This window comes from Oryx dammah, unplaced genomic scaffold, assembly GCF_014754425.2.
Source record: "Oryx dammah isolate SB20612 unplaced genomic scaffold, SCBI_Odam_1.1 HiC_scaffold_7, whole genome shotgun sequence".
Taxonomy (NCBI): Eukaryota; Metazoa; Chordata; class Mammalia; order Artiodactyla; family Bovidae; genus Oryx; species Oryx dammah.
Window position 1 is genome coordinate 18,073,817 of NW_024070191.1, and position 27,705 is coordinate 18,101,521.

Sequence of the window (27,705 nt, forward strand, 5' to 3'; positions counted from 1 at the left end):
GTGGGTGAGCTGGAGCCGAGGAGACGGAGAGGGGCGCGCCGGAGCGTCGGGGGAGGGGGGACGCACAGGTGCGGGGCAGGCGGGGCTTGATCGACCCCTGGCAGCATCTTTACAGGCATCCGTGTTTCTCTGAGCAGAGGCGTGGGTGCAGGTGAGGCTGGCGAGCTTCACCCCTGGTCGGTTCGGTACAGGCTGGAACAAAGAAACTTTAAGGGGAAATCCTCGTCTCTGCAGACTGGCGGTTGTGTTTGCACATCCTCACATTTGACTGTGCACTTTTTCCACGCGCCTATAGAACTACTGGAGGAAGAGTTCCAGCTGATCTGTGTACATAATTAAGTTACGAGCTGCTTGAGGACTTTGGCTTTCTCTGCCTTGTGACGAGGTGCTGAAGGAGAGGTAGTAACTGAGGATCTGAAGGGCCCTCGGAAAGGACGAGGCATCCCCGGTTAGGGCGGTGGGAGTAGTCCAGGCCAACCCGAGTCAAGTGACCACCAGACCTGTGGCTCTTTCTCTTTCAGGGAAGTAGCAGGAACACAGACTTGATAATTGCAAGAGCAAATGTGGGACCAGTTTCATTCTTAGCAGGGGAGGAAGTAGTCGCCGAGTGAGTCAGTGACTAGCCTAGAGGTCACTCTGTTGTTTTCGGGTGCGTGACAACTCAAGCCTCTGGACACCCAGTCTGGTGCTTTTGCTTAATTCTATTCTCAAAACACCGTAAGACTGCATTTTTGTTTGTCGACAGATCAGATAAATAGGAACTTGGGTGCATGTGACTTAAGACTGACTAGAAAAGGCTGCTCATGACGGCTTAAGTAGGATATTGATATTGCAAGCAAAGTGTGCATTCGCCTCCGTTATTCTTTTATTTCTCTACGGAGAAGTGCTTTAAGAATAAAATCATAGTGACGTAGTATTCAGCCATTCAAAAGTGACAGAAGATAAAGCAAGTAAAAGCAGAAAACAAAAAGGTATGCACAGTGATTTCAGTAAGAGAAAAATACACAGTGGGCATGGGTTAGAAGGATATAAGGAAAAATAAAATTAGTCTGCTTTAATGTGGGTATGGGATTAATTTGCTGTAAAATGGTGGGGATTATGAGAATTTTTAAAGAATTTTATACTTTGATACTGTCAATGCTTTCAGCCAAAGACCCCAGGAAACATGTCTATAGTTGAAAAACCTTGGTTTTATTATTCCACGGTGAATGAGAATGCTCACCATGGGCAACTCTGGGGTCGCTCAGAAAAAGGGCATTAGGGGAAACCGGTTTTATAATTTGGATTTAGTGTGTTTCAGGGTCAGGTCTAAGGAATCAGGGATTTGCTCTAGATCAGATGCTTTTAGAAACTGAGGCAACAGTATGATTGAGTGAAGAACGTCATTTGTTTAGCAATAGAAGAGGGTCTTTCGTGTTTTGTGAGTTGCAAGGTACCCTTGTCTTTTTTGTCTGAGCTTAGACAGAGTCACGAAGTGGGCTTGCTCTGTATGATTTTATCGTGCCTCAGATTAACCTTCGCTGAAGTAGGTATTGTGAGGTCGATTATGTCTAACAGGAGAACAAAAATGGCCTGGCTTTTGAGTGTCAGATCAGCAAGTGCTAATACTGAGAGGTCTAGGTGTGAACCTCAGAACAGTTTCAAATGTCAGAGAATGCTTTTTATTTTCTTTCTCAGTACTTAAGCAAAATTACTTTAAAAGGTATTTTTAGAACAAGAAAATAAATAGCCCCTCCATGAATCTGGGCTTCCCAGGTGGCTCACTAGTAAAGAATTCACCTGCCAATGCAGGAGATGTGGATTTGATCCCTGGGTTGGGAAGATCCCCTGGAGAAGGAAATCGCAACCCACTCCAGTATTCTTGCCTGGAAAATCCATGGACAGAGGAGCCTGGCGGGCTACAGTCGGTGGGGTGTTACGAAGAGTCAGACATGTTTGAGCATGCACACATGCTCCATGAACTTAGTAATTTTTATCTCAAACCACTACCACCAAACAGTGGTTATCAAAGTCCAGTCCAGCCTCTGGTGTCAGTTTGGGAAACTGCTTTCACAAATCTTTAATGAAATGAGAAAAAATAGGCCATAAAATTATTAAATTAGAATGTTAGCTTTTATTCTGATTGCAGGTGTTCAGTTTTTGTTGTTAAAATGTTCTTTCTTTTATGTGTGTGAATTTTGTTTGTTTTAATATTTTCACTTTCGAGCAAAAATTGGGACTCCTCTGTGCTGGGCCCCTCTCAGTTTCTTAACTGATCTGGAAAATCTGGGAGCCACTGGCTGAGCGGATTTGGGGAACTTCACAAAAGTTCAGTGACTCGTCTTTTGACAGGAATAAGCAGGTTTTCATTTTGAATCACTCTATGATAAACTGTTGCCACAGAGTTACAAAACATATCTCAGAACTGCTTTTGATAAATATGATAGTGGGAACTAGAAGCCAAAATAGAAATCATTGGATTTGGAACATCTGTGGATTTTGTTCTGTTTTTTGAGGCTTTTCAGAGTATGTGTCTTTTAAGGTCTTCTTGAGTTATTCTTTGATTCTATTAAGAAATAATAGTAGAGGAAAACATAAGCAGAACTCTGTATGACATAAATCACAGCGAGATCGTCTATGACCCACCTCCTAGAATAATGGAAATAAAAACAAAAATAAACAAGTGGGACCTAGTTAAACTTAAAAGCTTTTGTACAGCAAAGGAAACTATAAACAAGGTGAAAAGACAACCCTCAGAATGGAGAAAATAGTAGCAAATGAAACAACTAAGGATTAACTTCCATAATCTACAAGCAGCTTATGCATCTCAATAACAGAAAAACAAACAACCCAATCCAAAGGTGGGCAAAATACCTAAATAGACATGTCTCCAAAGAAGACATACAGATGGCTAATAAACACATGAAAAGATGCTCAGCATCACTAATTAATTATGGTCCAACTCTCACATCCATACATGACTACTAGAAAAACCATTATTAGAGAAATGCAAATCAAAATTCACTCATTATTAGAGAAATACAAATAAAAACTACAGTGAAATATCACTTCACAACAGTCAGAATTGCCATCATAAAAAATTCTGCAAATGATTAATGCTGGAGAGGATGTGAAGAAGAGGGAACTATCTTACACTGCTGGTGGGACTGGAAACTGATACAGCCACCATGGAAGACAGTGTGGAGATTCCTTTAAAAACTAGAAATAAAACTACCATATGATGCAACAATCACAGCACCAGGCTTATAGCCTGAGAAAACCATAATAAAAAAAGACACATGTACCCCAGTGTTCATTGCAGCACTATTTACAATAGCTAGGACATGGCAGCAACCTAGATGTCCATTGACAGATGGATGGATAAAGAAGCTGCAGCGCATATATACAATGAAATACTACTCAGCCATAAAAAGAAACACACTTGAGTTAGTGCTAATGAGGTGGTTAACCTAGAACCTATTATACAGAGTGAAGGAAGTCAGAGAAAAACAAATATCGTATGTTAACACATGGATAAGGAATCTGGAAAGACGGTACTATGAGCCTATTTGCCGGGCAGCAGTGGAGATGCTGACGTAGAGAACAGACTTACGGACATGGCAGGTGTGAGTGGAAAGGAGAGGGTGGGCCGAATGGAGAGAGTAGCATGGAAACATACACACTAACATACGTGAAACAGCCGGTGAGAATTTGCTGTATGACCCAGGGAACTCAAACCTGGGCTCTGTGACAACCCAGAGGGGTGGGATGGGGTGGGAGATGGGAGGGAGGCTCAAGAAGGAAGGGACGTATGTATGCCTATGGCTGATCCATGTTGATATATGGCAGAAACCAGAATATTGCAATTATCCTTCAATTAAAAATAAAGAAAAAAAGGAAGACAGTCACAAAAAAGTTAAAAAAATAAAAAGATGATGGTGACAAGCTATCCCATCTATGGGTATTTATCCAAAGAAAATGAAAACACAAATTCAAAAAGATATCTGCATTCCCATGTTCGTTGAAGCATTATTTACAATAGCCAAGATACGCGAACAACCTAAGTGCCCATTAATGGATGAATGAATAAAAATCTCTCTCTCTCTCTCTCCCCTCCTCTCTCTCACACACACACACTTGTGCACGCACACACACATGCAGTGAAATACTACTTAGCCATAAAAAGATGAAATCTTGCCATGCATGATAATGTATATAAATCTTGAAGGTATGCTGAATGAAATAAATCAGAGGACAGATACCATATGATTAATTCACATAGGGAATATAAAAACAAAATAAATGAGCAAACCAAACAAAAACAAGCATGTAGATGCAGAGAACTGAGTAGCGGTTACTAGAGGGGGAAAAGGGCAGAGGGAAGGAGAACTGGATAAAGGGGACAACCCAATGGTGATGGATGGAAACAAAGTTTTGTGATATATACAGAAGTAGGGGCTTCCCTGGTGGCTCAGTGGTAAAGAATCTGCCTGCAAATGCCAGAGACGTGGGTTCGATCCCTGGGTCGGGAAGATCTGGAAAAGGAAATGGCAACCCACTCCAGGATTCTTGCCTGGGAAATTCCATGGACAGAGGAGCCTGGTGGGCTACAGTCCACAAGGTCAGAAAGAGTCAGACACGACTTAATGACTCAACAACAGCAAGATTCAGAAGTAGATATATAATGTTATACACTGGTAACTTACATAATTTTATGGACCAATATTATCTCAATAAATTTTATAACATAGTTTAAAAGATACTGGTGACAGAAGTGGTGCAAGAAAAGTCTAGAGGGGGAGATGGAGATGACATCATCAGTGCTTTGTAGACCTTACTAAGGATTTTGCAATTTATCCTAAAAAGCACAGGAAGCTGTTGACTGGTTTTAAACAAGATGTGATAAATTTCTCACTTTCAAAAGATCAGTTTGGATTGGAAGGGCTTAAGTAAGGTAGCTATGAGGAGACTAAGGGAGAAAACTGAGTGACTTGCAGGAGGGTTGTGCCAGTGGAAAAAAGAAAGAAGTGGATGGTTCCAGAGAAGATTCGGAGGTAGAATGAGCAGAAGGAAGAGTCAGATGGGGTGAGGGACAGGCACCTTTCCGGTGCTCAGCTGGGTGAACGATGGCATCACTAGGTGGGAACGGGAAGGGAAGAGTGAAGATCATTTTCACCCTGGTTACGTCAAATTTCAGATGATACTGAACTTTCCAGCAGGCATTTGGGACTGGAGCTCAGGAGAGGGTATTGAGAGTCGTAGGCATATATTTGAAACCCACTGAAGCAGGTGAACATTGAGTAGATAGGAGAGAAGAAAAGAAGAGGCCTAGGGACATGTGTATGTCAGGCAGAGAAGAACAGGCAAAGACAGCAGTGGCCAGAACTGAAGCGCAAGTGTTTGGGGAGCTCGGGGAGAGAGCAGGACAGACCACCTGTGTTGAAGGCCAGGAGGATGTCTAGCGTCCGTTGTGCTTGGCGCTGAGAGGTCGTTGGTCACCTTGGCCAGAGCAGTGTTGGGAGCCGAAAATAGATTGCGGTAGCCTATGGAGGAATCAGAAGGAAAGGAATCAGACTGTGCCTGTGTGCTAAGTCACCTCAGTTGGTCCAACTCTGCGGCCCCATGGACTGTAGCCCGCCAGGCTCCTCTCCATGGGATTCCCCAGGCAGGGATACTGGAGTGTGCGTTGCCATGCCCTCCTCCAGGGGATCTTCCCCACCCAGGGATTGAACCCCTTGTCCCATGTCTCCTGCGCTGGCAGATGGGTTCTCAGTAATAAATCTAAGCAGATTCCTAAAACTGTGTGAAAATTCACCACATTGGCTCCGTAGTGAATTGCTGAATCAAGCTTGCTTTTATGCATCAACTTCTGAAGTGAGTAACACATATTGTGAATGTTAGCCACTGAATCAGCTCTTAGCATTGATTTGCAGAGTCTCCCCAAATCACGTAAACCCTCTCTGGTCCAGCCAGCTTTATTGTACTACATTTACCTTTACCCCAGTACTTTAAAGGAAAACATACACAGGTACCATCTGTTTGCTTAGTCAACAGATACTACTCACCTGCTCTGTGCCAGATTGTGTTCCAGACGCTGGAGGTCTCTGCCCTTAGGAAGAGTGTGTTCCCATTCTGTCTAAATATCCACAGTTTAATAAGGTACCATCCCATCAAAGGTCAGAAAACAAGTGAAAAATTTTGCATGCTCATTTGAGTTTGTTATTTATGCAAGAAACAGGCCTTTTCTTGTTCAAGAATGTGTTGAATGTGTCTGCACTGTCATACATAGAGAACATCTTAAGACACAATTCTTATTTAGAAACTAGTTGTTGGTGAATTAAAGAACTGAATTGAAATTGCCTTGCTGGAATTGTTCAGCTTCTTTTCCTAAGGTAAGAACTCTGGTGTGCACTATATAATTTCTTTCATTGCCTTTTTCTGATTATGTGAGTAAGACAAGCGCTTGAGGGCTTTCTGGATTCTTTAGTTCAATCTTAGAAGCATGCGTTTCATTGAGGTTCTCATCTGGAAGGGCTCATATTTTAGGGAGCTGGACAAGGTGTCATTTCTTTTAGGCATGGGGCAATCGGGTTACTAATGGAAGAATTTTCAGTTTATATGTGATTTTCCTAAATATAGTTATGTAAGTAAGTAGCTCTATAGTTAGTTTTTTTGTTTGTTTGTTTGTTTTAGTGAGTGGGGAGGACATTGCAACTGAGGAATTTCAAAAAGTCTCAAGTACTTATCAAATAACCAGAATAATTAGAATTTGCTGACCCAGGAAGTATTTACAAAACATTTTACAGACATTTTCACCACTTTCTTTGGCTTTAGGAAGCAAAAATGAGAGAGCACACAGAAAGAGACTGAGGTTTTAAATTAGTTGTGTTTTTTAACCCTTTGACAAAGTAACACAGTATACCACGCAGACTAACTAATATCACTCCCTATCATCTAGTTACATTCTTTACCTATCATTTGTTTAAGTTTTTGCCTACCTTTTAAAGTTATCTGTTATTAAAATCTTGTATAGTTAAATTTGGAGATAGTAAGAATCTGTAAATAACAAATGAGCTCACTGTAATTTTATTTCAAGTCTACACATAGATTTTGAAGCCGTCTTTCTTTGTAGAAGTTTCCCTTGACAGTGAGAATGTAACTGTCTTCATTCTACCCCAAATCTAATTTTTCTTTTGTTTAAAATGACTGCTGTTAGTGGGTATTATGCTTAGTGAAATAAGTCAGAGAGAGAAATATCATAGATTATTGCTTATATGAAGAATCTAAAAAATAAATAAATGAATATAGCAAAACAGAAGCAGGCTCACAGATACAGAGAGCAAACTAGTGGTTGCCAGTGGAGAGAAAGAAAGAGGTGGGCAAATTGGAGGTAGGAGATTAAGAGATACAAACTACTATGTGTAAATTAAATAAGCTACAAGGACATAGTGTACAGTTCAAGGAATAAAGTGAATATTTTATAATAACTTTAAATGGAATATAATCAATAAAATTTGAATCATTATGCTGTATACCTGAAACTAATATAATAATGTAAAATCAACTGTACTTCAATAAAAAAATTAATTAAAAATTTTAAAATGACTTTGGTGACAGCACTTGATGTCCACCTGAAATACCCTGATCTGGTGGCTGTTACCTTTAAAAATTACAATCACATTTACCCTTTACTCTTAACAGCCAACTTCCATGCAGATTTCATGTCTGTATATTTCAGTGTTTATTTATCGCTACCAGGGTTATCATGGTACAGTGGCTTATCAGCCTCCTGCATGTGTGATGACTGGGTTACTTACTCTCTTACCTCTGGAGTAGGTTGAACTCTTTCATAATATTTGACAGAACCATTGCCTTCTCGTTTATTGGCTTTGGAACCCAGGTCATGCAGATATAATTACTAGGAAAGATGAGCCTCCTTACATTTCATTTACTCACTGAGTTGAAAAAGCCCTGAAGGAAATATGGATTGTTCCCTATTAGGAAATAAATTGAGGCTTTATTCTTATCTCTGTGGGAAGTTAGGAGAGTAAGCAGGGAAGCCTGGGCTGGGGCTGCCACTGGGACTGTTAGTCCCTGACCGAGCAGGGTCTTACATCCAGCACATGACCCTAAAGTTCCTGAAAACTTGAAATGTAGTAAAAGGGCCATAAATTTGATTTCTGTGAATCAGATCACATTTTTTACTCACCTGAAGGTCTGATATTTAGAAGAATCTTATGAGTAAATTAGGATGAGCTAAGAGTTGCATTTCTAAAGTTAATACCTGCCCTTCTTTTTAAGTGATGTGTGTGGAAAATTTGTAGTTTGAGTTCTTAAGTAGAGTGCTGCTTTTCAGTGTCCATTTTCAAGGACACTTAACATTTCTCTAAACAAGGATTTAGAGTACCCTGCCCTCCATTGCAGTCGTCACTGTTTTAAAATAATTTTAGATAATGACAGTTAAAAATACTTAAAATCATGTCAGGGAATCAGTCTCTGAAAATCCTCCACATAATATAGCTGAAATTATGCAGATTTTTAATTTGATATTTTAAAATGTGTATCAGAGTGTACATAGTTAAAGGAAATCGAATAATACAGAGAGCTTTATGATGAAAAGCAGCCATCTCTGGCTCTTTCCTTCTGCCCCATCCCTCTTCTCTGGAAGCAAACTCTTTTTGTTGTGGTGTTGTGTTTTCTGTTTTTTTGGAGTGTAATTGATTTACAGTATTGTGTTTTTAGGTGTACAGCAAAGTGATTCCGTTATACATTTTTTTTCCAGGTTATTTTCCATTATAGATTATTATAAGATATTGAATATAATTCTCTATATTATATAATAAATCCTTGTTGCTTATCTATTTTATATATAGCAGCTTGTGTCTGTTAATCCTGTACTCCTAACTTATCCTTCCCTACACCCCTCCCTTTTCCCTTTTGTAACTGTAATTTGTTTTCTATGTTTATGAGTCCGTTTCTGTTTTGTAAGTAGATTCATTTGTATTTTTTATATTCTACATATAAGTGATACCATGATATTCATCTTTGTCTTTCTGACTTGCTTCATGTAGTATCATTATTTCTGGGTCCATCAATGTTGCTGCAGATGGAAGTAAGTTCATTCTTTTTTATAGCTGAGTAATATTCCATATCTTATCTTCTTTACCCATTTTCCTGTTAATGGACACTTAGGTTGCTTCCACGTCTTGCCTGTTGTAAATGTGCTGCTGTCAACCTTAAGGTGCGTGTATCTTTTTGAATTAGAATTTCCATCTCAGAAGCAAACACTTCTGTGCTGTGCACAGGCTCTTTAGTTGTAGCTTGCAGGCTCAGTAGTTGTGGCCTGTGGGGTCTTAGTTCCCCAACCAGGGATGGAACCCATGTCCCCAGCATTGCAAGGTAGATTCTTAACCATTGGACCACCAAGGAAGTCCCAATATCCTTTACCTTTTGAAATACTCAGTGATGTGTCTCACTGAAGGCGCTTATTCAGTCATTATTTCAAATAATCAGTGGGCCTTCTCATTTTGGGGACTCATCTCCTTTCAGCTGTAGAAATGTTTCTTACATTATCTCTTTAATTACTTTCCCCTCTTTATTATCTCTGCTGTCTCTCTGGAAATCCGGTTAATCAGATGTTGGACTCCATGCATTGATGCTCTAAATCTCTCTTTTTTTTTTTTCCCTCCTGTGTTTTCTATATAATTTTTTCTCTTTATTCTGGGAGAAAGTTTCTCACCTTTATTTTCCTATCCTTTTTATTTCTGTAGTTACAATTTTATTGAAGTATAGTTGATGTACCATATTATTTAAGTTATAGGTGTGTAATATCGTGACTTACAATTTTTAAAGGTTATACTCCACTTATAGTTATTATAAAATATTATTTGCCTCATATTGTATAGTACATCATTGTGGCTTATTTTATGCCTAATAGTTTGTAACTCTTAATCTCCTACCCCTATATTGCCCTCCCGCCTTCTCTCCCCACTGGTAACCACTAGTTTATTCTCATGGCTGAGTAAGTATTCCATTCTATATATATACCAAGCAAAACCCTTGCAGGAGTTTTGACTGATGAAGAAAGTGGACAAAGGAGATCCCAGAGAGGTTCCTGGCTTGGAGTAGCATTTATTCTAGAGAATAAGAATAATGAAGATGAAAGGAGAGTTCAGTTGAGGGGCCAGTAAACAGACGACAACCCCCATCCCAACCTCTGCATCCAGACTTGCATATGGCACTGCAGCTGAGCAAGACACTAAACCCATACAGTGTCTCTCTGCCTTCTGTCTCTCTTTCACACATACATGCCACCTTCCCTGGTGGCTCAGACTGTGAAGCATCAGCCTGCAATGGCGGAGACCCAGGTTTGATCCTTGGGTCTGGAAGGTCCCCTGGAGAAGGGCTGGCAACCCACTCCAGTACTCATGTCTGGAGAATTCCATGGACAGAGGAGCCTGTAGAGCTACAGGCCATGGGACTGCAAAGAGTCAGACGTAACTGAGTGACTAACACTTTCATACCACCTTGGAGGGTTTGCCTTGACAGAAACTGAAGAAATCGTCTAGCAAGAGCAGCTTGTTTGGATGTCAGTACCCTGAGCGCTGGTCTGGCACCTGTTTTTGTAAGGTCTGCGAACTGGGGATAGTTTTTATGTCCTTCAGAAGCTAGGGGGAGGGTGAAAGTCCAAGTGTTAGTCACTCAGTCGTGTCTGACTCTTTGCAATCCCATGGACTGTAGTCTGCCAGGCTCCTCTGTCCATGGGATTCTCCAGGCAAGAATACTGGAGTGGGTAACTGTTCCCTTCTCCAGGGGATCTTCCTGACCCAGGGATTGAACCCAGGTCTCCTACATTGCCAGCAGGTTTTTTCACCATCTGAGCCACCAGGGAAGCTCTCGGGGAGAATGGATACGTGTATGTGTATGGATGAGTCCCTTTGGCGTCCACCTGAAACTATCACTATGTTGTTCATTGGCTATACTCCAATATAAAACAAGTTAAAAAGCAAAATAAAATTTAAGAGGGTACAAATGGAAAAAATGTTGTGAGGGAATCAAAAGAAGATTAATATTTCATGACGTGTCAAAATTACATGAAGCTCGCACGTCAGGGTCCATACACTGAGCTGTATTGGCCCACAGGTGCTCTGGTTTGTGTTTTGGCTGTGGCTGCTTCAGCACAGGAGCAGCTGGCTTGTTCCTGAAGAGCCTGAGTGTGGTGGGCTTCTGGCTTTCAGTGCTGTTCCCTGTGTTTCGAACGGCACTTATGCAGTTACAACTCACCTGCATTTAAGTGTCACATGAATTGACGCATCACGTTATTTTAATCCTTAAGAAAACTACGAGGCTAAGCCTATCACATCATAACAAAGAAAATGGACTTCAGATGTGCTCTTGAGGCCAAGCAGAGTAGGGATTTCTTGATAATTAGCTGGCAGAGCATTGTGTTGATTACACAGTGACGCTAGAGTTGTATCCAAAGAATACAGTGTATGTTGACATTGCAAGACCACGCAGACATCACGGTGCTCCCAGTTCCTAGGGGAAAAAGTGATCAGAAAACAACAGGTAGAGTATCTCATCACTGTAGAATTGATTGACAAATTTTAAACAGTAAAATGAGGCTACACCCGAAGTATCTCTCCAGGTAGCTTATTTATAAGCAAAGCAGGGAAAGCTGTTTACTAAAGGTGAGTTGGTGAAATCACATTTGATGGCAGAAGTACAAGAAATGTGTCTTGAGAAAATTTGTTTCACATTCTTTTAGCCTTCAACCAAAGACTGCTGCTGCCTGGGGCTTCAACAGCAGCGTCAAGATCAACTAGCTGCTACTGCTAAGTCGCTTCAGTCGTGTCCGACGCTGTGCGACCCCAGAGATGGCAGCCCACAGGCTCCCCCGTCCCTGGGATTCTCCAGGCAAGAACACTGGAGTGGGTTGCCATTTCCTTCTCCAATGCATGAACGTGAAAAGTGAAAGTGAAGTCGCTCAGTCGTATCCAAATGTTCACGACCCCATGGACTGCAGCCTACCAGGCTCCCCTGTCCATGGGATTTCCCAGGCAAGAGTACTGGAGTGGGGTGTTATTGCCTTCTCCAAGATCAACTAGAGAACAAGACAAATGATTCCCAGTTATCTTCTTGACTCTTGACACTGATCACTTATCAGTATTTATTAGAGCATCCAATGCCAAGTTTGAGACTAAAGAATTAGTCTTCATGAATAGTCTGCATAAAGCAACAGCAGGCCAAGGGTGTTTTCAGAGAACTTGAGAATTTAGTAGTTCCTAAAACCTGAAGTGGAATCTGCTGTGATATGTAACAATTAATAGTGGTGGAGCAGAATAAAAGCTTAGTTGGACAAATGTACAAAATTTCTGAAAATGCCAGATGTTTAAAGCTTGTGGTTATTAATTTTATTGTTGATTGGCAGGTACTTTGTGGAACATACTTAAATCTATCATGTTGTTGTTATTCAACCATGAACTTCTTTTGCTCTCACAGATTTTTCACTTGTGTGAATTTTATAAGAAATAGATGCTGTATATCCTGACTGTCCCTGCCCCTGATGGCAGCAGTACAGTTTTTCTACAACTTCTGAACTCAGGACTGAGACTGAAATTTTTCTGAATAAGAAGAGCCACCCTCAGTCAGTCTTACTAACCCTAACCCCTAACCCCTTTGAAAATTAGCTTGTGCTAGTTTGATTCTGAACTGTCAAATCGATACTATTTAATATCTAATATTTTATATTTCAATTGTGAAATGGAACTTAAGTTCTAATGATAGCCTTTGAAAATTTTAAGTGTACACTTAATGCTGTTTTTTCATGAGTTCAACTGAAAATGATAAACAAAATGGTACTTATATGAGAAACGTGCTGTGGTATTTTGACAATTCATGTTTGAATATCGGGTAACGTCAGACTACCTTATACACTTCCCGGGCGATCAAAAGTTAAAACAGGATGTGAGATCTCCATTCCCAGACAAATTTGCTACAGATATATTTTCTGAGGTCAAACTACAGTGCTAGTAGTTTCCTTTCCTACTTCACCTTCCTTTTACTGTGAATTTATGCTTCTTTAAAACAATTTTTTTTTCTCTTGCAATATTGGGTCTCCAGCAAAAAGAAGATGAATGCATCTTGGCATTTTGAGACTAGTAATAAAAGAATGATAAATCAGTATAGATTTTTAAAAATCATTTTATACTGAGAACCATTTCTGTTTTGCTGCTAAGACTAAGCCGTGTTCCCTAAAAACAGTCTTGTTCCTTCATTACTTCAGTGGTGGCCTCCACGGGGGCTCTGCACATGCCTCAAGAACACAGTGTGGTCATGAAGAGACACACAGAGAATTACAGTACACATCAGAAGGGTAGCAAGGGAGATGTGTACGTGTGCTGTGGGAGTAGAGAGGAGAGGGTGGCTGTTCTCCCAGGGCAAGTAGATGAAGACATCACCAAAAAGACATCTGAGCTGGATCTTAGAAGTTGGAGCCAAAAGCTTACAAGCTGGAGAGCGGGCCTCGTAGGCAGAAGGCAAGGCGGGTGCTTGCACAGGCATGAACGGTGAGGGAGCACAGCGTGTGGTTGCATGTGGCTGTACATGGAGGCTGGGGTGACGAAGGGCCAGAGTATGACGGGGCCCAGCCCTGTGCCCTGAAATTCTGGTTCAGGATGCAGATTTCTTGCAGAAGAGTTACCTCATAAGTATATCAGATCCTGGCAAGTGATAAATCAACCTAGTTGTCATAAACGTTTTTCTACAGTTTCTTCTTCCTTTGGCTGCACCACGGGGCATTTGGGATCTCAGTTCCCTGACCAGGGATTGAACCTGGGCCATAGCACTGAAAGCCCAAAATCCTAACCACTAGGCCACCAGGGAACTCCATCTACATTTTTTTTTTTAATTTTTTAAAAACTGAAATATGGTTGATTTACAATGCTTTGTTAGTTTCAGATGTAGCAGAATGACTCAGCTCTATGTCCATTTATGTGGGATCTTAGTTCCCCGACCAGGGCCTGAACCCACACCCCTGGCATTGGAAGCACAGAGTCTTAAATACTGTACCACCAAGGAAGTCTCAATCTATATTCTTGTATTTCCTCTTAACTCAATGTATTTGCAGTCGAAAAGCCAAATTAGTAAATTGGAGAGACTGAAAATGCACTTAAGTTTGAGATTTTGAAGTTTTCATGGGAGAAAAAGACTTTTAAGAGGCATTGAAATGGTCTAAAATGACAAATCATACTTGATTTTGTCTTCACCAGCTGTCTTTGCAGATTGCCTACTCTGTTTTTCTGAAACTTTTGTCTTTGTTTTTTTAGTGGACTGAAGACTGCAGAAAATCAACCTATCCTCCTTCAGGGCCCACGTGAGTAAACATCAGACGAGCAGGATTCACTCTGACCTCCCTGGAGATTTCTCTCCACGTTAAGTATGATCTCACAGAAGTAACGACGTTGAATAAAACCTTAAGTCATGTCTTCTATCCTGAGATGATTTTGTTTCCCTCAGGTTTGTGTGGTATGCATTTGGCTAAGACTTTGAACAAATGTGAAAATACCCCATGATGAAATGTCTCATTTTGAGCCCATCAAAATCAGGGGGAGAAAAAAAGGATTAGCATTCTCCACTAAATAAATTCTTGTATCTACCCCTAAGTATTTTTCTCATGCTGACAAATGCAGAGGTCACCTATGATTTTCTGTGATGCCTGAGTATAAACCACCCCATCATGCTGAAACAAAAGAGTGCAGGATCTCACATGAAACATTCAAAAAAATAAACCGTGCCCATGATAATCAAAACTATTGAGGCCAAAACAGGATTGGAAAACATAGGAAGGGCCAATATCATGTTTTAGTGTGTGGAACATTAATGTTTTTAGTTTAGGGTTTTGGCCTTTTCAAATCCTATGTGGCTAAATAGGGAAAGATCTGAGAATGGCTCACCACCCTGGAGGGTACAGAATGTGAAAAAGAAGGAAGAGTTGTCAGGAATGGTCACCATTTTCTCCCTGCTGTCCCCTTGCACTGAAAGTAGCCTGCTGCAGAGAAAGGAAGACAGGATACATACAGCTTTAACCAAAGAATTATTCTCATTCGTGACTACAGAAGTATAAATAGGACCCCAATACTGTGACTTGTCAGAACTAACACATCCCCTCTTAACCCAGCCCCACTGTAGAAATCAGTCTGGATTTATGTCTGTATATTTAAGAGCTTGGTAACATTGTAGCACCCACCAGAGGGCACCTTTTGCTTCTCTGGAGCAGGGCAGTAATGGAGCAAATGCTGGCTATTTTTAGGCAGCTTTAAGCTTATCAGTCACTGAATGGTACACCCTTAAGAGGCTCAGTTCAGTAACAAGTGCCAGAAGATCATGTTTCTGTGGCGACAGAGAATAGTTGCAGAGTTCATCCATCAGGATTTCAGCCCTGGCTCCACTGATCAGTAGTGGATGTTGCTACTATCCTCACAGTGGAAATGGCTATGTGTAAATTGAAGAGTAGGACTTTGGGGAATGGATATGATCGAACAGTGACATGGCTTGGACTTACTAAGAAGAATGAGGAGAGAGAATGTGGGGGCTTCCCCGGTGGTCCAGTGGTAAGACTCTGTGCTTTCATGCCAGGGATCTGGGTTTGATCCTTTGTTGGGGAATTAAGATCCCATATGCCGCACAGCATAGCAAAAAAAAAAAAAAAAAAAAAAACGGAGAAGAGAGGATGTGTAGTAGGAAGCCTGGAAAATCCCATGGACGGAGGGGCCTGGTAGGCTGTAGTCCATGGGGTCGCTAAGAGTTGGACACAACTAAGTGACTTCACTTTCACTTTTCACTTTCACGCATTGGAAAAGGAAATGGCAACTCACTCCAGTGTTCTTGCCTGGAGAATCTCAGGGACAGGGGAGCCTGGTGGGCTGCCGTCTGAGGTTGCACAGAGTCGGACACGACTGAAGCGACTTAGCAACAGCATAGTAGGAAGAGTAGCATGGCTGAGTCAGTAGTGAAGGTTCTTGATGTCAGTGTTGGGAAGCTCATATACTATGTTGCCATTCTAGGGGATTAAAAGTGATCTTACTGAAGCCAGCTCTAAAGTCAATGATTTGACAACAGTGTTCAGACTGTCTAAGAGGGAATTCTGAGACTGGGAAACCAATTGGAGAAGTGCCCAGAGCCTAAACAAAATCTTCGTAGAGATTTAGGATGGGAAAAAAAGGCATTTATTTTCTAGCAGTGATACTCAGGTTACATGCCAAAATTGATTATTTTACCTATCACCATTATGTGTTAACCTTCCTATAATGCTGTAATTCCATTTTAGGATTTCTAAAATGGCATTGTATAAATGACCGAGGACAGAAGCACTGAGTGGAAAATGAGCTTTTTTGCAAATTTTGGTTTGAGTACCAATTTCTCTGTTATTAAGAATATGTCTCTAATATACCTATAATGATGTAACTATCTAATCATCATCAAGAAACTGCTTTTAAACATTTCAAGATGATACACCTCTCATTGCAGTTACAGGGGTCCGGTTCCATGGTACACCATAAATCTCGATTTACCACCGTACAAGAGATGGCATGAATTGATGGTGGTCAAAGCACCAGCGGTAGGGTGTGATTCTTAAGTCTTTTATCTCTGACTTGATTGAATATAATTGTATTTAAAAGAACACTTCATGATACTATGTACCATGTATTTTAAGAATCTGCTTTCTATGGTTCTCTGCCATTTATAATAAATGATAGTAGAGAAAAGAGGATGTTATTTCTCTGTAGCTTCTTGATTTTTACTAGCCTCTGCCTTTATCTCATATGTTATCATCTAAAGTAAATCGTGTGTCATGTTAAAGATATATCTTGTTTACATATGTTTTTAAATAGTACTGTTTTATTTAGGTACATATAGATAAGTCAAAAATCTATATCTTTTTTTGTTACACCAAAATTAATCTTTTTTAGCAGTTAAAAAGCAGTTTTTTATTAATATATATATTCATTGCACACATAGTCGAAATAAAACCATCTATAATTAATTGTGTGATTCTTGATTAAAATACAGATTATAGGCTTTCAGAACATTTTTCTTGGGGTATGGTATACATACAGTAAAGTGCACAGATCTTAGGTATACAGATCAGTGTGACATAATGACAGTTATGATTACTGTGATTTACAAAACAGGGCTAATCATTTAGTAAACATGGATGTACATTAATTACAACCCTTTTCTGAAATGGTCTTCAAATACTTTTCTATATCAAGATTAATGTTAAATGTCAACACTTCCTTATGTCTCTAATCAATTTTTAAATTTATTTTTCAGCTGAAAGTTATAATAAATTCCGTGAAGAATATAACAAATGCATTTGTGCCAAGTGGAAGAATTATACAGTTAGTGGATCAAAAGTTGGTAAGAAATATTATTTCCTACAATAAATATTAAAAACACACACAGCCAAATATACACACATTCCAGCAAAGGCTCTATACTTATTTAAAGGCATAATTTGACAGCCTCTTCTAAGGAACTTGGACAACTTTGCTTTTATTTCAGACTACTGTTAAAACCTCAGAGGGACTTAAAATTCTGGCCCTTGGTAACATTACAAGACATAAAATAGCATGGTAAATTTCGGCAGTTAGTTGCTCTTTAATGTATTTATAAAAAACATGGTTTGTGGATGAACATGCCGTGGGGCGACTAAGCCTGCAGGCCAGAGCCGCTCCAGCTGCCGCTCCATCTCCTGCCCCGTCTCCTGCCCGGTCTCCTGCCCGGTCTCCTGCCCCGTCTCCTACTCTAGCCCTCACACCTAGAGTCCATGCTGCACAACAAGAGAAGCCACTGCAAGGAGAAACCCTCGCACCGCACCCAGAGAGTAGCCCTGCTTGCCACAACTAGAGAAAAGCCCGAGTGCAGCAAGGAAGACCCAGCAAAGCCAAAAATAAATTAATCAATTTTAAAAAACACAGGGGTTTTAACCCCTTAGGAAAAAAAAAAAAGCTTTGATCACCTATTGTGGCAACAATGGCTAGTACAGAGTATATGTAAAAGAAGCAGATCTCAAAGCCACAGTGCAGGTTGAATGATGGTTAATGTGTTTGTTTTTCAGCCTGGTCTGCTTGGCAACTTCCCTGGCCCCTTTGAGGAAGAAATGAAGGGGATTGCAGCTGTTACTGAAATCCCTTTAGGTAAAGTTCACTGCAGTTTTACGAAATTTAATAAAGTACCCCCAATTTTTTATTGGAGTATGGTAATGCATACAGTGAAGTACATAGATCTTAGGAATACAGATCAATAGAATTTTTAAAATCCAAGAGTGTGTGTGTCTCAGTCATGTCCAACTGTAGCCTGCCAGGCTCCTCTGTCCCTGGCATTTTCCAGGTAAGAATACTGGAATGGGTTGCCATTTCCTACTCCAGAGGAGCTTCCTAACCCAGAGATCAAACCCATATCTCCTGCACTGGCAGGGAGATTCTTTACCACTGCATGACCTGGGACTCCCCATGCATATATGCATTTAATCACAACTCAGAACAAGATAATACAGCAATCCAGCCTGCTCCATTCTGCACGATTCTGAACCTCTTGGTAACCACTATTTGGACTTCACCTTAGGTTAGTTTTGCCTCTTAAACGTTGTACAAATAGAGCCAAACGATATGAACTGTTGTCCGGTTTTTTGCACATACCGTTATAGGTAGTAGGCTATTGTATGACTAGGATATTTGTCATTTCCACATTTGAGTTATGAACATTCTTGTTCATGTTTTTTGATGGGCATGTACACTCATTTCTCTGGGATATGACCTGGGTTATAGGTTAGCTGAGTATTTAGTCTCGGAGTTTGTGCCAACGAGTTTTTCAGAGTGATTGTAACCATTGACAGCGTAGTATTGATACAAGCCTTTTTTCCACTTGCTGAGTCTCCATGTGATAGTGTCACTCTCTTTTATTGGGGCATTTTGAGCCATAGTTTCAGTTGGTAAAGAATCTGCCTGCAATGCATGAGACCTGGATTTGATCCCTGGGTTGGGAAGATCCCCTGGAGAAGGGATAAGCTACCCACTCCAGTATTCTGGCCTGGAGAATTCCATAGACAGAAGAGTTTGGCGGGCTCTAGTCTATTGGGTCACAAAGAGTCAGACATGACTGAGTGACTAACATAAGTGATCTTTGCCTACCCCCAAAACATAATTTTTGTGTGTTTTCTTCTCTGTGACTTTTGTTTACTTTTTACATACAGGCCCATGATGTATCTTGAATTAACTTGTATATGGTATGCGTTAGGGATCAAAGTTCAAGTTCTTTCCAATTGACAATACTGTTTACTAAAAAGGCTGTCTTCCTCAGTGAATTCCCGTAGTGCCTTTTACAGAGGGAGAGACCCCTACCCCACCAGCCGTGCAGGCTCAGATTATCTGCAGACACTTAACGTTTGCCCAAGCAAAAACTCAATGATGACGATAGTTACACTTTTTCTGAGAAAAGAATTTTCCTGACAATGTCACGGTTCTGCATATTGACCAGAAATTTTCCTTTTTTTTTTCTCATAGGAGAGATTATTTTATTCAATATTTTCTATGAACTTTTTACCGTGTGTACTTCAATAATAACAGAAGACAAAGAAGGTAAATGAATGTGCGCTGGGGCAGGGTGGGTCGTGCAAAGCACAAAACAGAAGAAAAATCTTGAAATAAATGAAATCAGAACTTGTAAAATACAGACTTGCTATGCATATATGTGAATGTTGCATAGGGTATTATAGATCTTGATTAAGTTTTGGAAAGTGAATTGAAAACTGTTCTTATTTTAAAATTACTGTGATGGCTATTAAAGTTTAATTTAGGCATGCAGACCTCTTGCACAAATTGTTTCAGGACTGAAAACATTCTTACTTTCCCTCATAGGCTACTTATACCCATATTTGTGATTCGATCTAAGTACTCACAGGGGCAGAACAGAGTTTCTCCCATCATTTTCTGGCCAAGGAACCCTGTGTAGACCAGCTTCACTTTTCCACATTTTTCCTGACAAGTCCTTAGATTACAAGGCCCAGGGTGATGTACCCTGATTCACTGTTATTTTTTGACCTATACTCTGGGTATATCTGTAGGTGACAATCCCTGAAGGGAAGTGTGTTGGTAAGTCACATTAGGTGAGGCTGAGATAGCTTCGTCTGAGGAGGACAGTGTCACGGTGAACCAGAAAACATGGCCACTGATCTTTTCCCCATCTTCTAATCTTACCTGGAGCCCTGTGCTCTCAGGTACTGAGGGGGAATCTGGCCATTGTGACAGAGACAGCCTTTTCATCTTGTTAAGGCTTGTGATGTTAGGTGCTACTTAATTCTTACTGTTGAATTGAATAGTTAGGAATATCACTTAACCAAAATTAAGTGTCCAGCTTTCGTTTAGAATCAATCGTCTTGTCATAATTGCTGTTACATGTCTCTTCTACTTGCTTTCAATTTAGGTCATCTACTACATGGGCGAAACATGGATTTTGGACTATTTCTTGGGTAAGTAAAAAAAAAAAAAATGTGGTATGTCTCAATCCCTAAGAGTAGGTAGTATTACATTGATGAAAAAGTTAAGTACCAAGTCATTCCCAGACTATGACCAGAAAGGAAGACCCTAGATTCTTTAGTTTTGAGAACAGATTAAGCTTGCTCCTATTCAGTTGAGAGTAAAAGAATAGCATTCTATTTCATGTGTCTTCTTTACCTTCCTGAAAAAAAATATGACAGTGCTTTGTAATTGGAGACCTAAATATTATCTGGGATTTGCTATTTATAGGCTGTGTCATGTTGGGGGAGTTACTTAACTTCTCTGATGGAAAATGGAAGATAAAACTTACCTATATTGGAAAATCCTTGTGAATATTGATCACTGGGGATTAGGTCAATAAAGCACCTGTTATAATATCTGACCAGGCTTCCCTGGTGGCTCAGATAGTAAAGAATCCACCTGCAGTGTGAGAGACCTGGGTTCAATCACTGGATTGGGAAGATCCACTGGAAGAGGGCATGGCAACCCACTCCAGTATTCTTGCCTGGAGAATTCTCCTGGACAGAGGAGCCTGGCGGGCTGCAGTCCATGGGGTCGCAAAGAGTTGGATACGACTGCGCGACTAAGCACAGCACACAGCACAGCATAATGCCTGACCATCGTCATCATACTCATCCTTATTGTCACTGGTATTAAATGTCACTGAAATTTGTCTTTTGTAGGTGGAATATAAATAATGATACTTGGGTCATAACTGAGGAACTAAAACCTTTAACAGTGAATTTGGACTTCCAAAGGAACAATAAAACTGTCTTCAAGGCAACCACCTTTGCTGGCTACGTGGGCATGTTAACAGGATTCAAACCAGTAAGGAATCGGTTGTTACCAGATTTTACAGGTAGCTCTGTATGAATGCTGATCTTCTCAGGTGGCTCAGACAGTAAAGTGTCTGCCTACAATGCCTACCATGTGGGAGACCTGGGTTCAATCCCTGGGTCAGGAAGATCTCCTGGAGAAGGTAGTGGCAACCCACTCCAGTATTCTTGCCTGGAAAACCCCATGGATGGTGGAACCTGATAGGCTACAGTCCACGGGTTCCAAAGAGTTGGACACGACTGAGCGACTTCGCTTCTGTGTGAATGATGGAGTCTAAGGAAATGAGAACCTGAAACGAATATGAAGCCCCAGTTCGTCCCATTGTACTTCTTGTTTACCTTTAGCTCCTAAGGTAGAGAAGAGTAGGAGGAAGTGAAGACTTCTGAGCCTTTTCTGGAGATAAAGCCCATGGTGGGTCTCTAGGGCTGTGAGTGTAAACCTTGGACTCTGGCCATGGCTCTGGCCCTCAGGCAAGTTAGTCATTAAGTCCTTGCACTTGAATTTTCTTGTTGGAAAAGTGTGGCCAATAACATCCATCTACTTATCTCACACACTGGATGTGAAAAATGCTTTGAACTTCTAAAAGTAGTATCATGCCTTGATTTTGTTTCCTCTCCCCCCACACCCCAAAGTCCCCAATCTAGGCCCTGATATAACAGGATACAGAAGAGCACAGTGAGAGGGCCTTAAACAGGCTGGTGGAGGTTTCTGACCTCACTGCTTTGCTTTCTTTCCAGGGACTGTTTAGTGTTACGCTCAATGACCGCTTCAGTATAGATGGTGGTTTTATGGGTAAGTAGAGAGCTCTTTGAAACGAGAATTTCATAGCTGTTTTAAGAAGGCTAGGCTGTGCTTTCTGATTAATAGTTTAATCTCTTCTAGGTCCTGTGACACTGCGTGTTTTCTCTCTTCCAGGTGTCATGGAATGGATTTTGGGAAAGAAAGATGCCCAGTGGATAGGGTTTATCATTAGATCAGTTCTAGAAAATAGCACAAGGTAATCTATTTGGTTGCTTTATTATCAGATTTTGTATTTTTTAAATTGTTTCTTGAGGTATAATTAACATATTAGTATAAGAAGCATACTACGAAATGTTTCGGTATTTGTATATATGGTATAATGATCACAATGTCTACTTAACATCTGTCACCACACAGTTACAATTTTTTTCCTTGTGATGAGAAATTTTAAGATCTATGAAACTTTCAAATATTCAGTACAGTATTATTAACTATAGTCACTATGATGTACATGACATCCTCAAGACTTATTTTATAACTAGAATTTTGTACCTTTCGACCCCCTTCACCCATTTTACCCACCTCTCACCACCCTGCCCCCACCTCTGTCAGCCACCAGTTTGTTCTCTGTACCTGTGAATTTTTTTATTTTTTGTTTGTAGATTCTAAGTGTGATCACATGGTATTTGTCTTATTTATTTAATTTAGCAAAATGCTCTCAAGACCCCTCCATGTTGTCACAAATGGCAAGATTTCATGCTTTTTTATGGTTAAATAATATTCCATTGTATATATACTGCATTTCCTTTATCCATTCATCCATCCTTAGGTTGTTTCCATGACTTGGCCTATTGTGAATAATGTTGCAGTTAATGTGGGGGTGTGAATATCTTTTTAAGTTAGTGTTTTCATGTCCTCAGATCATTACTTAGAAGTGGGATTGCTGGGTCGTGTGGTAATTTTAGTTTTTAGAGGAACCTTCATACTGGTGGTTCCGTAGTGACCGTGCCAATGTACATTCCACCAAATGCCACAGGGTTCCCTTTTCTCCCATCTTGGCCAATACTTACCTCTTGTCTTTTTGATAATAGCCAGTCTGACAGGTGTGAGATGGTCCTTATCGTTGCTTTTGTTTGCATTTCCCACCTTCTCATGCACCTGTTAGCCACCTGTATCTCATCTTTGGAAAAATGTCTGTTCAGACCCTCTGTCCACTTTTTAATCAGATTGTCTGTTTTTTGCCATTGAGTTGTATCAGTTCTATATATATTTTGGATGTTAAATCCTGATCAGATCTATGATTTACAGATATTTTATCCAGTTCAGTAGGTTGACTTTTCATTTTGTTGAAGGTTTTATTTGTTGTTTAGAAGTTTTTTAGTTTGACATTGTCCTACTTGTTTATTTTTGTCTTTGTTACCTTTGTCTCAGTGTCAGATCTAAAACTTATGGCCAAGTCGTGTCAAGGAGCGTATTACCTGTTTTTCTTTAAGCGTTTTATGATTTCAGGTCTTAGGTTTAAATCTCTAATGCATTTTGATTTTTGTGTATGGTGTGAGGTAGTGGTTTGGTTTCATCCTTTTGCATGTAGCTGTCCAGTTTCCCAAACACCATCTTTTGAAGCAATTGTTCTTCCCCAGTGTGTATTCTTGGTTCCTTTTTCATAAATTATGGGCTGTTTATTCTGTTTCACTGATCAACATGTTTTTATGCCAGCAGCATGGTTTTGATTACTGTAGCTTTGTAATACAGTTTGAAATATAGATGTTCTTCTTTTTCAAGATTGCTTTGGCTATTCATGGCCTTTGTTATTCCAAACGGATTTTAGGATTGTTTGTTCTATTTCTGTGAAAAATGCCTTTAGAATTTAATAGAGGTTGCAGTGAATCTGTGTAGATTTCTTTGGGGTAGTATGGACATTTTAACATTAATTCTTCCAATCCATGACCATGGAATATCTTTGTTTATTTGTGTCCTCTTCTTTCATCAGTGTCTTATAGTTTTTAGTGTACAGGTCTTTCACCTCTTTGGTTAAATTTATTCCCATGTATTTTATTCTTTTGGATGTGATTAGAAATGGGACTATTTTCTTAATTTCTCTTTCTGATGTTACTAGTGTATGAAACCACAACTGATGGTTGTATACTGATTTCATGTCCTGAAACTTTACTGAATTTATTATTCCTAAAAGTTTTTTTTCATGGAGAATCTTTATTATAATATTATGTCATCTGCAAATAGTGACAATTTTACTTCTTCCTTTCTGATTTGGATACCTTTTATTTCTTTTTCTTGCCTTATTATTCTGGCTAATACTGCCAATACTATATTGAATAAAAATGGTGAGAGTGGACAAGTTTGTCTTGTTCCTAATCTTAGAGGAAAAACTTTTAACATTTCACTATTGAGTATGTTAACGGTGGGCTTCTCTTATATGGCCTTTAATTATGTTAAGCTGTGTTCCCTCTGCACACACTTTTTTGAGATGTTGAATTTTGTCAAATGCATCTGTTAAGATCATATTTTATCTTTTTTTTATTCTTTAATTGGAATTGCTTTATAGTGTGTTGTTTTCTGCCATATGACAATGCAGTTCAGCCTTAATTATACATATATCATCTCCCTCTTGAACCTCCCTCTCCTCCCCCCAACTAAGTCATCAGAGAGCACCACACTGGGCTCGCTGTTATACCGCAGCTTCTCACCAGCTTCTACTTTACAGGTGGTAGTGTGTATATGTCGATGCTCTTCCTGCATCTGTCCCACTTTCTCATTCCCTCACCATGTCCACAGGTTCATTCTCTGTGTCTGTGTCTTCCTTCCCTCCCTGCAGATGGGTTCATCAGTGCCATTAATATATGTGTTACTATACAGTATTTGTTTTTCTCTTTCTGACCTACTTCACTCTGTATAACAGGCTCTATGTTCATCCACTTCACTATAACTGACTCAAATTCATTCTTTTTTATGGCTGAATAATATTCCATTGTATATATGTACCACAACTTCTTCATCCATTCATCTCTCCTTCATTGTTTAATGGGTGTATCAACAATTGATTAGTTTGTGGATGTTGAAACCATCTTTGCATCATGGTACATGAACCTTTTAAAGTAGTTTCTTTTAAATTACTAATATTAAAATACTACTGAGCTTTATCTTCCATTGAGAAACTATTTCAGAATTTCTGAGGTGAACCTTTGACACTAACATGGCATTCTGCATGTTTCTGTGTGTGTTTACAGCAAGAAAATTACTTATTTAAAATGTGCTAGGGATAGTATATCTGTGAAGGGCATCTGTGAAGTTTTCTTGGTATGCAAACAATCCCCCACCCATACATTGAAAATCCATTTCCATTTTTGATAGCTGATTTTCAAGTAATAAAGTAATTTATATTATTTTCCCTAGTTCTGTTGTTGAGTGAAAGGTATATAGACTGTAAGGGTAGATGATGATCGTTTCGTTTGTCCTTCACATTTGAGGGAACATTTCAGATCTGTTTCACTGTGAGGAGCAAGGGACGAGATCTCACTGTTTCACTGTGAGGAGCTTCACTGTGAGGAACAAGAGACTGTTTCTCCCTGAGCCATTGTTCACTATTCTTTTTAGAAAAACATGTTCCTCAGATGTCTTCCCTTAGTTTCCACAGCTAAAAGTTTCCATTTCAGGTCAACTAAAAGTGTTTCCTTTGTTCTAAATATTTCTTTGTAGTTATGAAGAAGCCAAGAATATACTGACCAACACCAAGATATTGGCCCCAGCGTACTTTATCGTGGGAGGCAACCAGTCTGGGGAGGGTTGTGTGATTACACGAGACAGAAAACAGTCTCTGGATGTATATGAGTAAGTACATGTGCTCAAGCAACACAGAAACTAAGGCAGAGACAGACACATGCGTGGGTTTAAGGCGTGAAGCCTAAGACAAATCTCTCTCTTTGTATCTAGACTCGACCCCAAGCAGGGTAGATGGTATGTGGTACAAACAAATTATGACCGATGGAAAAATCCCTTCTTCCTTGATGATCGCAGAACACCTGCGAAGATGTGTCTGAACCGGACAACCCAAGAGGTACATTCCCAGTGTCACGTATAGAGAGAAACGGTGACTACTAAAGATTGTCTCCATTCTAACATTTTTTCATTGGCCTTTAAAGAATTTATAAACCTCCTAACAGTCATTGTCTCTGGACAGTTTCCACTGAATTTTTAACATAAAGAGCAAAATTTCGCCATACTTTTCCCTTGTTAATGGTAGACACCACTCTGTGGAGTTGAATGTCAGGAATTCAAGAGGGGAAGAAGAGAAAGAAAGCAAGCATGCTATATTAGAATCACCACCTGAACAGTGACCCGAGAGAAATTCTTTTACGGGGGTTAGGGGAGGCTGATTGAAGAATATCTTGGTCTAATGACCCATTTGTGTGGATAAAGCTGCCAACATCTGCATTTAATGTACTAAAAATAACTATTTTTAATGTACTAAAAATAACTATTTTTTGTGTTTTAGAATATCTCATTTGCAACCATATATGATGTCTTGTCAACAAAACCTGTCCTCAACAAGGTATCTTTTTTTTAATATATGTACATGTGTGTGTGTATATATATCCTTTTGATTTTAGGAAAAGAATTTGATCCCATGTTTCATCTTTCCTCTTTGTCTTGGATCAATCAGAGCTAGAATTCCAAGTCATGTTCAGCTTAAGGCTACTTTTTAAAATGTTTTTGTGTGACCAAAACCGTAACTCTTGGGTGTGACAAAGAAGTTGGTCACTGCAGCTTGATATCCAGTTTGGTCAGAGTACCATTTCCAGCTTTACTTACATGGCATTTGGATTGAATTTAGCATGTTATTAGTGACTTCTCCATCCATGAGGAATTGAATGCTGTATGCTGCAACACCTAATACTAGACAAAAGGAAGTCTGAAGTCTATTTTCAGACAGCTTTCTGTCTTAGTGGATTGTTTTTTTTCTTAAATGTTATTATAGCCTTTCCCCTACTCTTTAGCTAAAATATGCAAAAGTCTTCTGATCATCCAGTTTGCTAATAGCCCCCCTCTTGCGTGTTTGATTCCTCTGATTTTTCCCATTTGTTCCTTGCCTTCTTTTGCTAAACCCTAAGATCAGTGTGCCTCCATGAGAACCTGGCTCCTGAGGGAAGCTTTCCCTCTGCCCACTGACCCCAATGTCTCATTTTGCCCACGCCATCTTTGCTTGAGTTCACAGTTGGGTTACTTACAGATTCTTGTGTGAGTTGGGTGTGTACCTTCTAACCTGCGTCTCTGTGTAGTTTCCCTCACTGCTTGAGAAATGCTTCCAGGATAAGGAAAGCCAAAGCTACGCTCTTTATTCTCCACAGTACACCACTGGTCTTTGCAAAGTGAGCCTTAAAGCATTGTTTGTGAAGCAGTATACGGCACAGAATTAAGACCTTGTAAAGAACTGTTCTCTGCCACACCTGTTTATGACATGGTAATGGTTTATTGAAGTCAGTTTGTTTTCATTATTATTATTATGTGGACCTTTTGTGTCTTTACACACACACACACACACACAAACGGTAATGGTTCTATTGAAGTCAGTTGT

General features: G+C 39.9%; 1 protein-coding gene and 1 long non-coding RNA gene across 2 annotated transcripts in view; both read left to right on the top strand.

The window, feature by feature from the left end:
• The window catches only part of ASAH1 (N-acylsphingosine amidohydrolase 1), a 28,907-nt gene that overhangs the window by 389 nt on the left and 813 nt on the right, over positions 1 to 27,705 (top strand). Inside the window, exons 2-13 of the mRNA XM_040243120.1 lie at positions 14,307 to 14,353; positions 16,507 to 16,597; positions 17,314 to 17,400; positions 18,101 to 18,179; positions 19,545 to 19,619; positions 20,464 to 20,509; positions 21,221 to 21,365; positions 22,112 to 22,166; positions 22,290 to 22,371; positions 25,830 to 25,961; positions 26,064 to 26,187; positions 26,626 to 26,682. Coding sequence (XP_040099054.1) covers positions 14,307 to 14,353; positions 16,507 to 16,597; positions 17,314 to 17,400; positions 18,101 to 18,179; positions 19,545 to 19,619; positions 20,464 to 20,509; positions 21,221 to 21,365; positions 22,112 to 22,166; positions 22,290 to 22,371; positions 25,830 to 25,961; positions 26,064 to 26,187; positions 26,626 to 26,682 — 1,020 coding nt within the window. The remainder of the gene's footprint in view (positions 1 to 14,306; positions 14,354 to 16,506; positions 16,598 to 17,313; positions 17,401 to 18,100; positions 18,180 to 19,544; positions 19,620 to 20,463; positions 20,510 to 21,220; positions 21,366 to 22,111; positions 22,167 to 22,289; positions 22,372 to 25,829; positions 25,962 to 26,063; positions 26,188 to 26,625; positions 26,683 to 27,705) is intronic.
• Positions 455 to 13,789, top strand: LOC120865768. The gene is made up of 4 exons (XR_005721504.1): positions 455 to 466; positions 8,023 to 8,026; positions 10,145 to 10,148; positions 13,363 to 13,789. It is a non-coding gene; the product is annotated as an uncharacterized LOC120865768 (long non-coding RNA).